This window comes from Pezoporus occidentalis, unplaced genomic scaffold (genome assembly GCF_034315485.1).
Source record: "Pezoporus occidentalis ecotype Australia unplaced genomic scaffold, CSIRO_AGI_Poc_V1 ctg7, whole genome shotgun sequence".
Taxonomy (NCBI): domain Eukaryota; kingdom Metazoa; phylum Chordata; class Aves; order Psittaciformes; family Psittacidae; genus Pezoporus; species Pezoporus occidentalis.
Window position 1 is genome coordinate 4,901,312 of NW_026916052.1, and position 17,372 is coordinate 4,918,683.

The following is a 17,372-nucleotide window of genomic DNA, read 5'->3' on the forward strand; positions in this document are numbered from 1 at the left end:
CAGCTGCTACGGACCAACTCAGGAAGCTTCGCCCATAGTTTCTTTGCAACTGCTGCTTTCCCCCTCCAAACAGGAAGAAAAGCAGGCGGTAGGTGCTCAGGCAGAAAGAGCATTAGGGAACTTTATCGCAGGAATTATCCTGAAGGGGTAATAACCTTTCGCATGCTTCTGGGCAAGTGGTTGATGAGAGCCGGTGTGCGGGATGTGACATGTCAGGTTGAAGGGAAAAAAACAAAAAGTAAGTTAATGCTACAGGAGCCTGACGGTGCTGTGCAATGAAAACAGACCCGTAACTGCTACAACAAGAAGAAACCGAAATCAGGAGCGGAAACGTTGGGTTTATTTGAAGTCGGATGAAGGGGAAACGCGCTCGGGTTGCTGCTCCGCTGTGTGCGGGATGTGGAAAGGCTGGAGTGCAGGTAGGGATGCAGGCACCGATACAGGCAGGAGTGCACGAGGGAGTTGCCTGTCCGCAGAAGGAGCCGGTGCCCGGACTGAGCTGTCGCCTGCCTCCTGAATCGGGGACCCCTCCATCGCGCCTTCCCTGACAGCCCCGACCTCCAGCTCCCCTCGGCCCCAGCCAGGCTGCCAGTGAGCCTAGGGCACCTTCTCCTAAAATCTTACAAATCTCGGCAGCGACTATGCGCGGTGTTTGGAGGAGATGAGTATTTTGAAAGAAACCCTTATTTTTACACTGCGCCTCTTCTTTCCCCCTCTCCTTTGCCCCGTTTAAAGAACTTGTTATTGTTTAAAGAGACCCCATTGAACTATTTCCTGCTCATTGTCACCTCTCTCCCCCTCGCCCTCTATCCAGGGATTCTCACGGCAAGGTAATAAACTGTTTCCCTCACACCACAGACCGCCACAGCCCCGGAGAATGCAAACGATTAAACCACCGGCGGGCGGGGAGGGGTTCCAAGTGAGCCCTTCTATCCCGCACCCCACTGCTGTTTTCTCTCCAAACAACTTGCAAAGTTCCACCAGCGGGGCTCGGGCTCCACTCCTGCCGCAGAAATTCGCGGGCAGGGGGGTTCCTTGTTGTAGGAACCGGAGCCTTCAGCTGCCAGTCTTTTAGCAGAGTGGTTTCTCTGAGGCGGGGGGCTCACAGCCGCCGTGGCCGAGCCCCCTCGGGTGGAAAGGCACTGCCTGCGGTAGGAGACAGAACAGGCTCCGGTACTGGCTGGAGGCTGGGGACACGGTGGCGGGGCGTGTGTGCACATGTGTGTGTACCCTGACTGTGCCAGGCTCAGTTCACCCATTCCGCAGAGCTTTTTGGTTGCGTTTCCCAGCCGGGGTTGTAGTCGCTAACTGCAACCTTCTTTTAAGCAGAAGCTCCGGGGCTTGTGACAAGGGAGAGTGTGAAGGGGTGAGAGGCTTGGGGGGGGGGGAGAAGGGGAAGGACTCTTCCCATTTTCTCCCACAAATCTGAATCCGCTGCCACGGTGGCCCCTCGAAGCCAGACCCCGCGGCTGGCTGTGGCGGGCGCCGGTGGTCCCGGCGGTGGATGCTGCGGGAGGTGCCGCGCACAGGTTATGGGGCTGTTGCCGGGATGGGCCATTTCCTCCGCGGCTGCCGGAGCCCAGGCCCCGGCGGCTTTGATAGAGGTGCAAACATTTGGGGGCAGATTTACATAAAATAGCTGCGTTTAATCCCGCGGGCTGCAATTAACATCACAGGCTTCCCCGGGCACCGTTGTGATATGGCCGCGGGCAGCCAATCGCAAAGGTCGGCCGAAGGGATCAAAGCGGCCGTTCGCCAATCAGCGGCCCCCCCTCGGCGGCACGGTGATGTCACTGGGGGGATGTTTATGACGGGGTATAACAGCGGCCCCTTCCCTGCTCCCGCTCGCTGGGGCCGCGGAGGTCAAGTGGAGTCAGCCCCGGCCCCGCCGCTGCTCGGGGCTCAGCCAGGGCGCCTGCCCCGCCGGGCGGGCGGGCGTGGGCCGGGATGAGCTCCCCCGGGACGGAGGGTGCGGGCAAGGCCCCGCAGTACCGTGTGGATCACTTGCTGAGCGCCGTGGAGAGCGAGCTGCAGGCGGGCAGCGAGAAGGGCGACCCCACGGAGCGAGAGCTGCGGGTCACGCTGGAGGACAACGACCTGTGGCTGCGCTTCAAGGAGCTCACCAACGAGATGATCGTCACCAAGAACGGCAGGTAGGGCAGCCGCGGCACCGAGCCACCGCGGGCTTTGGGTGCGGGGGCTTGTGTGTATCCCGGCGCCGGGGCCGAGAGAAGGGGGGGGGTGCTGCCCCCCGCCGTGCCTCGCGCCTCCGTGTCGCCCCGTAGGAGGATGTTCCCGGTGCTGAAGGTGAGCGTGTCGGGGCTGGACCCCAACGCCATGTATTCCTTCCTGCTGGACTTCGTGGCGGCCGACGGGCACCGCTGGAAGTATGTGAACGGGGAGTGGGTGCCGGGCGGGAAGCCGGAGCCGCAGGCACCCAGCTGCGTGTACATCCACCCCGACTCGCCCAACTTCGGCGCGCACTGGATGAAGGCGCCCGTCTCCTTCAGTAAAGTCAAACTCACCAACAAGCTGAATGGCGGCGGGCAGGTAAGGACCCTCTCAGAGCGGCTGGACCAGCCCCAGCCCGGCCTGACCCAAGGGGCGGCGGGGTCCTGCAGAGCCACGACTACCGCCCTCCTTGGTGCTCCTTTTTATGCCGCTGCTACCAAACATGCATTCTTTCCGCCGAGGATGGGTGCCTTCGGGGTTTGACTTTGTTACATGTCTTTCCACTTTGAATAGCTGCTAATGCCAACGGAGTAGCAGACGCAACTTTCTGGCTATTTGCAGCCAACGTGTTTGTGTCTATGCAAGCTGCCTGTCAAGTAATAGGGATGAGGGTAACTAGGCACAAAGTCGGAATGTCTGACAGCAGTGTTCCCTTCCTTTTCTTACACCTTCCTTCTTAGGATTTATTTCTACCTGTTGCCTCTTTCTCCTCCACTGGAAAGGCAGATCATTAGACAGTTTAAGCCCCGATTGCTATCTGTGCTTACTGCATCTACCGCCGCTCTGTCACCTTTTACACATTCTATCCCTTTGCGCACAGATCATGTTGAACTCTCTGCACAAGTACGAGCCCAGGATCCACATAGTGCGAGTGGGTGGCCCGCAGCGGATGATCACCAGCCATTCCTTCCCAGAGACTCAGTTTATAGCCGTGACGGCCTACCAGAACGAGGAGGTAAGCACAGCAGGGAAGAGAGGATGCAAGTACCAGGGGGTTTCAAGTGACAAAGTGTACGTTACAGAGCAAAAAATAAATGGCTCGGTTTGCGTTTTTCTCTGTTTCTTCTGTGCTTTGTTTGAAGCTAAATATAAGAACTGAAGTTAATATATGTAAAAACCCTGTGAATGTATCATAGCACAAAGTTCTGATCGCTTTTTGTCTCAATGTGTACTGCAAATTCATTGCAGGAGAATAATCCTTAAGAGATTCTGTGGGCCAAACAGGTATGGCAGCAAACCCAGTTGTCACTTTCAGCTACACAGTGAAATAACTGGATGTGTCATTTTCAAAATTGGCCTTTCTCTCTTAGCCAAAATGCACATCTATGTTTAATAAATCTCTCAACTACCAGTTAGTTTTTATAACTCTTTCGTGCACTACCTTTTTTAGCTGTTTCCTCGCTGATCAATAAAAACAGGCAATTCAGTCTCTTAGAATTTGGCAGAGGGATTAATTAACTCTCTGCTAATAGTTCAGACCTTAGAGGCTGTTTAATTGATGTTCATAGGTTGGTGTTCTGGGCCTCATTCAAAAATCTGGGATTGCACTAACTTCAGTGGATAGTCCTAACTCAAATCCTAATATCTGTATGATAATGAACGGTGATACTTGCAAATAAAGATGTTTGTTGTTGTTTTTAGATAACGGCTTTAAAAATTAAATACAATCCATTTGCAAAGGCATTTCTTGATGCAAAGGAAAGGTGAGAGCTCTTAATTCTAAAGCCTGGATTTTTTACATAAATTTGTAAAAGCATATTCCTAACTAAAACAAGATGGTTTCTTTTCTAGAAGTGATCACAAAGACATGATGGAGGAAGTGGGAGACAACCAGCAGTCCGGGTATTCGCAGTGTATGTTTTCCTTCATTCTTCATCATGAGCATAACTTTGATTTCTTCCATCTCATCTGTTAAACAAAACTCTGGGAGGTGTTTTGCTGTCTGGCTTGTTAGTTTGTAGGCAGAATAATATTCCTAATCCTTATGATTATGGTTCATGCAGGTTTATGATTGCATAAACATCACAATCTATGTTTGTGTGGTCTTAAGACTTCTGTATTACATTCGCAGTCAGTTCATAGAAGCTTGCAGTTACCTACATGTCTAAAAAGACAGCTGCCTCTGTATACAAGGACAAGAATATTCATATGGATATGGAGACAAAAGTTTATTTCCAAGTACAGCAGAAAATCATTGAGATAGTACTTATGTTTTGAGTACTTTAAAAAAATAAGGGGCATTTGCTTAAAATATTTTGTTTTCAGATGGATATGAAGCATTAGTGTTTTCATGATTTCTGTTTTAACAGTTTATTGCAAAAAATGTGTGCAGCCTATAAAGGGGAGAATTTGAATTGCAATAGGAATTATTTTGTTTCGGTGAAAATACTTCAGTTTTAAGAGTTCTTCTTAGCATCTTGAGAAACCTCAGAGCTTAGCTATAGAGAACCCCGTAGAGCAATTTAAAACTGAAAATTACACTTAACAATTACTGAGCACACACTACCTATGTAAGGGAGGGTTTAACCCTTTCAATGTTTCCTTGCTGTGATTGTAATCAGCTAGTAGTTTTAAAAAAACATGTTAGTTTGTCATGGGGCATCTTCTAAGCTGTTGTCTAATTTTCCTCCATAAGATCATGTAAGAAACTTGTAAAGATCCAGTTTGCAGCCGTGTTGCAACTGTTGCTTTTCCTGAATGCACGTTTCCTCACTGGTCAATTATTTTCTCCTATGAGGAAATGCTGAGAGAGTTGGGGTTGTTCAGCCTGAAGAAGAGAAGACTCTAGGGAGACTTAAAAGGGCCTGTAAGAAAGATGGGGAGAGACTTTTTAGCAGGGCCTGTTGCAAACAGGATGAGAGGTGATAGTCTTAATGTAGAAGAGGGGAGATTCAGGTTGGATGGAGGAGAAAGTTCTTTACAATGAGGGTGGTGAAACACCAGCACATGTTGCCCAGAAAGGTGGTAGATGCGCTATCCTGGAGATATTCAGGGCCAGGCTGTCTGTGGTTCTGGGCAGCCTGATCTGGTTGAAGATGTGGCAGCTCCTTGCAGGGAGTTTGGACTAGATGACCTTTAGGGGTCCTTCCAACCCAAACTATTCAATGATTCTGTGAATAATTTATCTCATTGCTGTGATTCTTTCCCTGTCTGGCTGCATTACATCCCCATCTTACAAACCTTTTGCTTCCCCACAGTGGGTAGTTGGCTTATTCCTGGGACTGGGGCTCTGTGCCCACCTGCCAATCCTCACCCTCAGTTTGGAGCCCCCCTGTCGCTCTCCCCTGCTCACAGCTGTGAAAGGTACTCATCGCTGAGGAACCACCGTCCTGCCCCCTACCCCAACCCCTACACCCATAGAAACAACTCGCCAAGTAAGTCCAATGTTGCAGCTCTGTAAAGAGATGGGAAATGAGCTGAGGGATGTGAGCTTTGAGCAGTGGGCGTCTTGAGCCATGCCACAGAAATTGAGGTTGCTATCTGGCTCAGTTTGTGCAGTGGGCTTGGGGCCAGCATTGCAAAGAAATAGGGATGATGTGTACATGTCCCCAGTCTCTTTATGGTGAAAAAACTGTGGGTGTGTAGAACTGTCTCCTGCTAATTAGTGATTTGTGCTGGCTTTATCTTGTGCTTTTGAATTCCTAGAAGCAGTGAGCTTAAACTTACTTTGCCTATTTTTTATTTAAGTTTGAAAGTGAGTATATTAGTCATTATTAAAGGTAACATAATGATGGGATGAAGTGTATGTCTGGTTCTGTCAGTCTCATTTACTAGTAACACATAATAAATGAGTGCCTGGTTCTGTCAGTTTTACTTGCCGATTGCTGTAGTTAACATCAGTGCATTAAGGCTGCACTCGGTGAATGTGTCAAAAATGGATATGCAGAAACAATATGGAGCTGAGTAAACTGCAGAGCTATTTAAAAGTTGTGCTCAGGTACAGCCAAATAGCTTAAGGCTTAGGCATAGATACTTAAGGGAGGGGAGATTTTTAAGAGTGAGTTTGTTTTTTTTCTCCTTTCTTTCTTATGGTAAAGGTCTGTGACCATTTTTATCTTTCAGCTTGTATGGATATTGGAGAGGCCCGTTTAAAAGAAATAGTTAATATTTTGAACTGTGAAGTAATACGCAGGGCTCCAGACGCAGGCTGACCAGTCTTCTGGGCAGCTTTGTAGTTAATTTTAAGTGAAAAACTAGCTTTCTGTGGAATTTTCTTGCACCTTGGAAATTGTGAGTTCTGGGACTTGAAGCAGAATAAAAGAATAAAACGCCTCTGGTGTTCCTTCTTGTTCAGTGGTCCTTAGCAAGGAACCTCTTCTCCCTCCTTAAGCCAGCTGCCACAGCAACTTCTTTCTCACTTTTACAAGATTCCCTTTATAGCTTCCTAGCACCTCTGCCACATTGGCCAGCTGGTTTTGGTCACAAGCTGAGTAGTTTAAGCCACAGTCCGATCACTCCTGATGGTGCTTAAGGCAAACTCCAGAGCCTGTGATGTCATGCTCAGCTCAAAACTGGGATGTGTGATCCAGGGATGTGCTTGTTATCCAGGGCTGCCAGGCTGTTACTGCCAGTGTAGATGATGGAGATAAAGAAGGTGCCCCGGAAAAGTGACTGGGACAGTGCAAGCAGGGAGCCTGCCTCTTCCCACTGACCAAAGAAGGGAAGTATATGATGAATTAGCAGGTGGTTTGAGACAACTTTTTTTGCCATAGATCCTTCATAGAAGTAAGGCTTTGCAAGTTGAGCAAAATAACACATCAGCAGGGGCAATGCCAGGGAGTGTGTAAGCTTGACACAACTGGTAACTGGCATAATTTTTCTCTCAGTGTATGTGTGTATGTAACTTTGGGTTTTGTTTTGCAAGGCAGCAATAAGGGAGTGTAATTTAAAGCTATACATTACATTTGAATACAAGGTCATTATTTGTTCTGATTCTAGTGTGTTTAAATGCTTGCTTATTTTTCTCAGCATCCTATGCCGATAACTCCTCTGCCTGCCTTTCCGTGCTGCAGTCCCATGACAACTGGTCTTCTTTAGGAGTTCCCACACACACAACAATGCTGCCCATGAGTCACAGCACTGGCACTGCCACCAGCTCCAGGTAGGAATCCAACCCTTAGCAGCCCTCAGATTGGTGTATTGGCACTTTGTAGGAAGAGAAGGCTGAAAAAGGAGGTAGTCACCAGCAAATTAGAAATCTTTATGGCCATGTGGGTGTGTGAATCATTAGCTACCTGGGGGGCACTGAAAAAGACTATTCACAAGGAAAACAGATTGAAGAAACAGATAATTCTTATTTTTGTATTTTAGTTTTGGAAATGTAGACACTTGTGACAGCAAGATTTGGTAAATTAAGGATTATGAATCACTTAGACAAATATCCGTTGGTGCTCTTTTAGGTTACATCTCCTTCAAGCAAAGTGGTGTTAAAGTTTAATTTTGATCTGTTTCATTTTAGGCAGTCACTGCTTTCCCAGCCATCTCCACAAGCTCTTGTGTTACAAATGAACTGTAGTGTGGAGAAGGAGTAGACAGTTGGGGCACTAGATCTTTACGCAATAATTGCCACACAAACTAGCATTGTATGGGATTATTCACATGGTGAAAGCCTTTGCCACTTTGTGATCTTTTCTCCTCTTTGTAATTGTCTTAAACTTTTGTATCCTTTAGCAGAGATTTAGCTTACAGTCAGTCCTTTGGAGCTAAATTGGAAAATGCAAAGAGACACAGATAAGGTGGTAAAATCTTTGGTATTAACCACAGAGGGCTGAGGTTTGGGCATCTTTCTCAGCAATTCAGACTGTGGAAAGCATTTTCATTTAACCATGCACATGGCATTTAGCTGCGAATCACAGTATGTACTACTTTTACCTGATATAAGGTAACTGTATTACTGGTCGTAAGTTTTACTTCTAGATATATATTAATCAAGTAAACAGGTCCTTCTAGCACTTCTTTTTATGTCTGACCCCCAGAATACACATTTGGAAAGTTGCAAAGTCCACTGGGTTTTAGTTACTGACTGAGTTGTCTAGTAGGTAAAAACAATAGATCTTGAACTGTGGGACCCCAGGGAAGGCACTTCTGCCACCCCTTGTGCTAAACTCCTATCTGTAAAGTAAAAATAATATATATCTTTCTTGTTAAACTGCTTGGGATCAATAGGTAGAAAGTGGTGTGTAGTATTACATGGCAGGGCAGAACTTTTCCTCATAGTTTCTTTTGCATCACCTTGTTTCTTTTAATTTATGTGTTTATATGTATGTGTGTATGTGTATACATACTTAGAGGACAGAGTAGAGGCTGTAGTGTCCTGGCAAGGTTTTTTTTTCTTTCAAGCTGCCCTTTTATGTAGTATCCATGCAATCTGCAGCCATCAGCCTGGCTCTTCCCCTTTTAACATGAGATCATCAACAAGGAGGGCTGAGTTGCTGTCTGGAGGCATTAATCCCTCTCTGTCTGTAGAGGCACCCAAGGGCTCTGACAGACTCATGGCAACGAATTCAAACCTGCCTTTCTTCCAGCAGGCACCGGAGTCACTAACAACTTGTTTTATTTACCACTTTCCCTCTTGCAGTCAGTATCCAAACCTATGGTCTGTGAGTAACAGCACCATCACGCCGGTGTCTCAGTCAAGTGGGATGTCCAATGGCCTGAGCTCCCAGTTCCTGCGTGGCTCTCCAGCACACTACACTGCCCTCCCTCACCCAGTCACTGCTGCCTCCTCTGCCTCCCCGCTGTATGACGGTGGGCCACCCTCCGACCTGCCTGATAGCCAGTATGATGCCTCAGCACATGCCAGGCTGGCATCCACGTGGACACCCGTCACCCCCCCTTCCATGTAAACCCAGGCTTTTTCCTATAACACAGACTTTTTAGCTACTGAGTTACTTTAAATGTTTAATCCTTAAGGAAGAGTAACAGGAAGCATGAAGAGTAAATTACAAAGCATCTGCACTGCTTTGCATAAAGGATCTACATTATACCTCTTCTAGTGCACAGTACCTCATTGACTTCATGTAGAGTTTACAAACCTCGTGAGCGTGCAATTCTGAGAGCAGATTCACTGCTTTTAATCTTTTTATTGCTTTTTGTTTTGTTTTTATTTTTAACTTTGATAGACCTAAGTTTTAAGATTTTAACTTAGATTCCAAATCTCTCAGTGTTCTGATAACTTCTGGACCTGAAGTTTGGCATTGTTCTTGAGTAAGTTGCTCCTAACTGTTTTCCAGTTAAATTTTTGTAATGGCAATTTAGCTATAGTCATGAGAAGACTTTCATTGACCTTCTAGTTAGAAGCATTCTGAAATATGCACAAATGTAGCTGATGAGTGAAGTTTTTTGGAAAATCATGTGCACTAACACGTATTTGCTTTACAAATATGTGGCGTTCTTAACTGTATGCTTATTTCCTTGCTGCTGAATTAACAAGACAATCTGCAAGAGCTATATTCTTACTAATAAATGCAGTATTAAAATTTGTCCTAAATTCTTGTACACAGAAGACTACTTTTAGAGATAAGTTGTGCTGTTTGATCGCATAAACTTCAAATATATGATTTTAGCTAAACATTTAATTTCAAACAGCCAGTGTCTAATTAGGAGCCCTATCCTAAACCTTTTTGAGCCACTGAAAAAACATCACTCTTTTTATGGTCTCTGGCTCAGGCCTTAAGGGAGGGAATTCAACACCTGGAGAATCATTCTAATTTATTTTATTTCAGTGTTGTACCCTGTTGATCTATATTTATTATTTGGTAAGTTACAGCTTTAATTTCTACATGGTAAGATATGTAAATAAACCCTCAACCTATGCTGTACTCCTTTAAGACAATCATGTGTGGGATATGTCACCCAATGGCACACTGAACAGCACAGATGTAAGTAGTTAACTTATTGTAAGAGGAAAATCTCTAGTTACTAATAATTGGGGCCGGGTGGGGGGGGGGGGGGGGAGGAGTGCAGATATACTAAGCTTTAAAACACACTGACTTCTTGACTCGCGGGAAAAATCATGTCTTGATAAAATACTTCTTTCAAGACTCATTAAGTAATATGACAAATTTCTAATGCAGGCTAACCCAGCACATCGGTTCAAAGTGTGCCTTTGGATATGTCTCTTTGTGCCACTGACTCTAGCAAGTACATATCCTGAGGAAAGTGAATTGTTTTGCATAAGCCATAATAAATAATTTTTCTAATGAAGTGCCTAATATAGGAAAGCAAATTTCTATATCAGGGAATTCCTTGAATGGCTCATTGACATGCGCTCATGTGCTACAGTGGCAGCTTTAAGATGAAAAAGCAAGTATTTGCCACCATTTTGGTCTCTTTGGCACCCTATGGAGGTCCCTGCACCTAGAAAGACTCTGGCAGGGGTTTCTCCCCACAGAAGGATTTGCGTGCAACTGCAGGCTGGGGTCTCCTGGAGGCATTCCAGCAGGGGACAGCATAGGAGGCAGATGGCTGCACCACCACGTTCTCTGTCAATATGTAAATACTGATCTAAGCGCTCCTATTTTATTGTGAAGGTAAATGTGTAAATGATGTAAGTGCATTATTACACAGACTATGTTTTAGAAATTAGTGACATGTTTCATTGTGAGTTGTTTGGGTTTTTTATTTGTATTTCGGAAGTATAATTTAAATTAAAAAAAGAGGAAAAAAAAAGAGTAAAGATTCTTAAATGAACTTGGTGCTCAGTTTTCAGTTTGTGGGGGTGGTGGGAAAGGTGAAACAAATGCACATCAGATGGTAGGTTGACCTTCCACGGAAAGGTTTCACAAATGGTTCCTGCTGCACAGTGTCTTCCAGCTGTGGGCGAAGGGTGAGAGAGTCCTTCATAACCAAATTAATGATTGTTTATCATGAAGAACTTGGAGATATCTTCAGATGCTGCATTCTCCTCATCTGCTTCTCCACCTCTTATTTCCCACCCCCTTTCCAGTCTTAACCATTCTATGATTCTATGTTCCCTTGCATGGCCCCTAGCAGGCAGCCCATGAGGAACTGTCTGCTCCAAAGAGGCTTGCATGGAGGACAGCCCACAGCTGATGTCCAACACAGAAGTCATCAGTTTCTCAGGTTCTTACAGAGCTTGTACTGAGTAAATGATTGTCATGTCCATGTGGATAGAAATGGCTGTGGCTATTTATTAAATTACAAGGTTTAACTGGGGCTTGCTGAACTGACCTGAGGGCAGCTGGATCCTTGTGGCTGTGAAGTGGAGGAGCTTGGTCCCTGTTTCCTGCCAGACCTTTATATATGGCCTTAGAGGCCTCTGTGACACTGTTTTAGTGTGCACTTAATCCTGACAGGAGCTTTCCAATGCCTGGAACCGCATTTGATGCTAACCTGGGAGTTAAATTCTAGGTCCTGAAAGAGTTCAGCTTTTAGTGCGAGAGAACTGAACTCGCCTCACCTCTGCCTAGTGAGCAACCCTGGCCATGTCACATGGGTAACTTATCTGCTGGTCAATACTTGTATACATGAACCAAAACCAGATAACCATTAAAATAATCACTTTGAAAGGATTTCTGAGCCAGAAGATTAAGCACACACACAAGGCCTTTATAGAGGCAGCATTGTATGCCTCCAGGCAGCAAAATACTGCTATCGGATGGATCTTACCTAACTGGCTTTTTTGGTGTGGGTTGTTTTCCCTTCCGTACTTTCAAATTAAAGAAACCAAAACCTTTCATACCATTGAATGCAAGCTGCATACTGCTTTAAAGCAGACTGAGCATTTCATCATGTGTATTTTCACACCTGCTCTGCCACCATCTTCTTCCTGAACTGTACTTTTTCTTACTTGGTTTGTGTGGCCAAGCAGCCATCAAAGGCACCTCAGACTCACAAATGCCGTATCAGGATTGCAGCTGCTAGAGGAGCTGGGCAGTCAGACCCAGATCATTACAAATAACCCAAGCCAGCGTGAAACCCACATGGACTTTGTGTGACTCACCTGGAGAGGCTTTTCTCACCCATGGATTCACACAGCAGTGCTGTGCTCCCACCGCTTCGCCCACTGGTGCCACCCCTGGGGCTGATGGCAAAGGTGAGGTGGAAGCACAAAGGTACCCGATGTTTCCACATGCTGAGGAAGGCTGGTGTGAGACAGCTCACCTCACCCAGCCCATTGGCAAGCTCTGCAAGAGCTCAACCACAGCTTTTCCCCACTGCTATGACCATGCAGCATGCACCCCCCAAATACTACAGACAGCTCTGAGGCTGGGAGAAGGACTAAGCTATCAGCAAATGCTCAGCACTTTTAGGAAACCTATATTGTTTACTATCTCAGCATGTTAATGCTTTTTTCCTTTCTTCATTTTTCTTTGGGTAACAAATAGTTGCCATCTGCAGAGTTCTCTGTAGACCCCTCAGCCTTATTGTCTCACTCTGTCTACAAGAGCCATGTGAATACTCAGTCCCACACAGGAGTAAAACATGAGACTAGGTAATCCCACACTTGTCTCCAGCTGGACCCTTCCCCACAGATGTCAATGAGAGTTGTGAGTTAAGTAGATAATACACACTAAGCTACTGCATTACTGTCCAAGCAGTAAATGTAATTATATTTGAAAATTTAGTTTTTAAAAGTAAATAAAAATTAAAAATAACTAAAATAAACAGTAAAAATTTATAAAAATAAAATAGGCAGGTGTAAGGAAGACAATCAGCAGGAACGCTGTGGTTTTGAAATCTCATGCAGACCCATTCCAGTGTCTGCACATCATTTTAATTCAGAAGCTTAGATCTGTGGAAAAAATAATTTCCTCTGTCTTTAGCTGCTTCTGGATTTCTGTGTCTGTGGAAACTGATACAAATAAATCAGGGAAACCAGTCTGAGTGGTACATGATACAGTTCCACATATGCCTTCACATCTGACAACGTAAAAATTCCTTGAGAAGATGTTAGTAGACCCAAACCCCTGTTCTCCCACTGCACATACCACTGTGATATCAAGGACCTGGGCATCGTGGGCTTTAAAGGCCAAGGTTCTATGACTGGCTAGAGTTTGCTGAGCAAGCAGCTGCAGGATTTTTCTTGCCTTTTCCTCTCCCTATCTTCCTGCACTACAAAAGTAGGCTACTGTTTCTTGATGCTAGTAAACTAATTAACTGCCTCAGTCAGTCCATCAATGCCAATAATTCTTCTGTGATTTGCAATTACCAGACTTGTACCACATAGAGTTGGAAGGGGCCTCCTGAATCCAGTTCCTTAATTATAGACAATCCCTTCACTGAGACCTTTTAAGAGCACACCAGGGTTTGTCTCAAAAATAGCTGGTGAGATTTTGCGGCGATTTTTGTGTGCCTGTGGCTAGTAGAGCTGTTTATTTTGTTGGGAGACTGTTGCAGTCCCCTTGCTTCTCAGTGCTTAGGAGCTATCTTTTAATTGCCAGCTGAAATTTAGCTATAATCATCTTATGACTATCTGTTCTTGAGCCAAAAACCATTCCCAGCTTAAATAGTAGTTCTCCTTTGGTAGTGTTTAAGTTGATATGTATTGTTAGGTGGTGATTTCTCTGTCTCTCTTTTGATAGATTATTAAAACTCAGTCTTCTCTCAGGTAGCTTTCCCTCTCCTGCTGGCCCTCTGAGCCTCCATGGCTCAATGTAAGAGGGAGCATGAATGTACGTGGTATAATGCAGGGGCTTATAGGAAAGCCTATGCAATGGCATGCTGCTTCCCTATCTGCACTGAAATTAGCCATTTTCATAACTTTGAAAATCACATTTTCATTATCTAGAGTTACATCAGTGATTGACTGGTCATGGTGATCCAAGTCCTTTTTTTACTACTTTCTGCTGATGAAGTCCCATCTTTTGGCAGAAGGATTTACAACTAGTGTCTTGACTGTGATTTTGTCCTTGTCTCAGTCAGCTTTATTCTATTTCCATTGCTCCCCAGTTGTCTAGTTTGTCCTGTGAGGTATCTCTATTTTACTTTGCATTAATGACATCTCTCAGCCTCACCTGTCCAGCAGATTTTGTCAATGATCTTTTACGTTCTGGACTAAATCATCAATGAAAGTGGTAACTTGAGACTTGTCCAAATCCTCTGCTAGCGGTCTCTAACCTGACCCTTTCCAATAGCTATGCCCTTAGCATGCCTATAGACTTGCTCTTTTCCATTTGTGATTTTAGAGGATGGTCTCAGCCCTGTGCAGATTGGGACAGCATCTGCCCTGCTCACAATCACTTGTGAGGGCCAGATCTAGCAGGGAGAAATGGTGCTGTGAGAGAGATGCATTTCTATAAGGGCCTCTATAAAGTTCTGCAGACTGTCCTTGGCCCTGTTGGTGGCACATAAGGTTCAGAGGGTCAGAGAGGAGCTGCAACAACTTAATGCTCCAACTGAAGCCAGATAACAGTGAACCAACAAACCATACAGCTTCCACTTCCATCCTTACCCTTCATTATCCTTTCTTTTAAACTGTGGAGGGAAGCCATTTTTTCTGGAAGATGATCCTCCCAAAATCTGTCACATGTGAATGCATCTCTGCAAGTCTTGTCCTTGCTCAAGCAGCTTCATTCCCCCACCTCATGAAACACACCTCAGACATTTGCTGTTTGCTAAATGTGCAACACCAGGTCTCAGCTGAGGAATAAACATTTGCTGCTGGGTTGGGATTTCAAGTCCCCAAATTCTGGAACATAAATGACGCATTTATTCCCCAAGCTCAAGTACACTCATCTGCTTGAGCCTTGTTTGCATTTTAGGGGTGACCATTCCCAAGCCTTACATCCCATTAGCTTTTCTGCCTTTGCCTCTGCATTACAGCTCCTCCTCAGTGAGAACAGAAGCAAGCTAATGCATGCTTGTGAAAAGAAACCCTGTATTATCCTTAATTTCCATCATGCTGTAATGGCACAGCAACCCCACTTCTCTCCATGCTTGGGGCTGTGGGTTTCTCTGGTCCTTACCCTTGGTGGAGGCTAAAGCAAGATGAAGAGTGTCAGGTTTGCAGCACTTGTGCTCTCTGAATATTGCTAAACAACTTCTCCTTGGAGTGTCATTCAAGGCCCAAGTTACGTAGGTCAGTATGGGGAGAGTTATGTGGTTTACACTGGAAAAAAAACCCACTTGCCAAACCAGGAAAAGCCTGGAGCAGCCTAACAGGACACTCAGAAAGGAAACCAGGACATTCAGCAGCTCATGAGCAAGATGTGCCCATTTGCTCATATTTGTAATCTAGAATCCCTTACTATTTATGCAGAGACTAGTGTGCAAGCTGGACAACTCATGATCATTATGAAAGATGCAGAAACCGAGTCCCTCAGTGCTGGCCTGCCTGATGGAAAGGCGGCAGAGCAGGCAGGTGAAGCTAGTTCGGGTGGGCGTAGCTGGGGTTTTGGAGTAGGAGGAGCCAGCTGGTGGTGGGAGGATAGTTCACCAGTGGGGGAGAGGGAACTGCTGATGTATTTGGGATATGTAGGATAGTGGTGTGTTTGCCTTTTATCTCTGAAACAGGTAGTCTGGAGCTTGCAGGTAGGTGTTAGGGGGTTTCCTGGGCTGGGGCTATGTTGTGGGACTGAAGGTAGCTGAGTAATGAACTGCTGTGGGCTGGTGAGATCTTTTTCATTATATCCTCCTTGGCGTGCACTCCTTGGATGCACTCTTGTGGTGGATGGCTAGGAGAGCCTCAGCTTTGTCCTGGAGGTTGCCCTGTGGCTCAGCCTCTAGAGTGTCAATTTGCTGCAGTGTGGTATTGATGCTTGCTGTGTATCTAAACTAATGACTGTTTCTGCTGAGAAACTTGTGGGCTGGAAAGGTATAAGCCTTCATGAGGGTTGCTGCAGGAATGTCTTGCTTCTGAGGTGGAGAAAGTTCTTATTCTTCTGTCCTTTTTGGCAATAAGGAGGCAGTGGCAAGACTGGCTGCTGCTTGACCTGGCAGTAAGGGAGAGTAAGGAATCCCAGTGAAAGGGAGCTGGCTGGTAGTTGGGACCTATAGGTTCTGCTTGCTGTTTAAAAGACAAACTTGTCTTGGTGTCAGAAAATTCTGATGCCTCACAGAAAAGGAAGTTTATCCAAGGGAAGTTGAAGCTGGCTGGTAGTTTGTCTTGACTTTATGAATTATGTGTTATTTTGGATTCAAGGTGCCTGCCGATAAGTTATCCTGCACTGTCATCGGCACTGTTTTGCACAAAGATTTGGTTTGTTGTGTTGCGTTCTGGGCACTGCACTGAATGTGGGCACTTAATTCCTCATATGTTTTGTCATCCTTCACCTTAATGCAATATTAGTAATAGCAATTGTAAAACTTCAATAATTCTGAGAACTTCCCACATGAAAACTTGTTTCAATACAGTAGAAGTAGTGTTCCCTGCTGTGTTCTCTGCCTGAATTTAAGCCCAAACATGTATGGGCTGTGTGAGATGCAGTTGTAATACTTGCAACTCAGGATAGCTATATGTTCTGGTTGCTCTTTCTTACTAATATATGGATGGCTCATATGAGTTTCCATCATCTGTCACTTGTTTGCCCAGATATATGTTGACTGTGGTGGGTGGGAGGGAAAAGACAGAAATTTCCACTCACCCTAGCAGTGGGATTTTGCATTTCCTGTACTTACTTTGTCTCTATGAAATGAAATGTAGGCTTACCATAAGAGTGAGTGGAAACTTCTGGCTTCTGCTGGTTCCTTTGGTTCAGACACATGCAAGCTCTCAAGAAACCCAAGCAAAAAACCGCTGCAAAATAGTCATGGGCTGAATGCACGCTTTTCTTATGTCCTTGGCAACCAGGAAAAGTCACCACCATTTTGATGGTGCTTCAGCTGCTGTGAGGCTGCTGCCAGGATGCTTGTAGGGCTGGAGCTTTGTAGGAGATGAAGGTGGAAAACCAGGTGTAGGGTAAAACATAGAGATGGAAGGGGGAGTGCTCCGTCAGGGAACTTGAGAAAATGAGTCCTGAAACTTTTTGTTATCTTTTATTTGAAGGTGTTTTCTTGTATCTCCAAGTGGATTATTTGTAGTGAGTGTAGTGATCTCTTCTACAGTCCATAAAGAACATTGACACGGTGTTACGGGGGCTTTCATGGTGCAGATGTTAACATAAAATTAAGGCAAATGGTGACTACCTTAAACTGTGGTTATTTTTCAGTGCACTAGAAATACCCAGCAACTGGATGCT

At 45.4% G+C, this 17,372-nt stretch overlaps 1 protein-coding gene across 6 annotated transcripts in view; it reads left to right on the forward strand.

Annotated features, from left to right (window-relative positions):
* Positions 1-461: 461 nt before the first annotated feature.
* The window catches only part of TBXT (T-box transcription factor T), a 35,348-nt gene continuing 18,437 nt past the window's right edge, over positions 462-17,372 (forward strand). For 2 of the 6 annotated variants that reach the window (XR_009969061.1, XR_009969062.1), the window contains exons 1-7: positions 464-2,153; positions 2,286-2,550; positions 3,053-3,187; positions 3,874-3,935; positions 4,024-4,085; positions 5,430-5,535; positions 7,201-7,333. Coding sequence is in view for 4 of the 6 variants with exons in the window: in XM_062641729.1 (XP_062497713.1) it covers positions 1,948-2,153; positions 2,286-2,550; positions 3,053-3,187; positions 3,874-3,935; positions 4,024-4,085; positions 5,430-5,606; positions 7,201-7,333; positions 8,810-9,077 (1,308 nt within the window). In the remaining 2 variants the exon portion in view is untranslated. Of the gene's footprint in view, positions 2,154-2,285; positions 2,551-3,052; positions 3,188-3,873; positions 3,936-4,023; positions 4,086-5,429; positions 5,607-7,200; positions 7,353-8,809; positions 10,160-17,372 lie in introns of those variants that run through there. The other 4 variants (XM_062641729.1, XM_062641730.1, XM_062641731.1 and 1 more) reach the window with 4 other exon arrangements.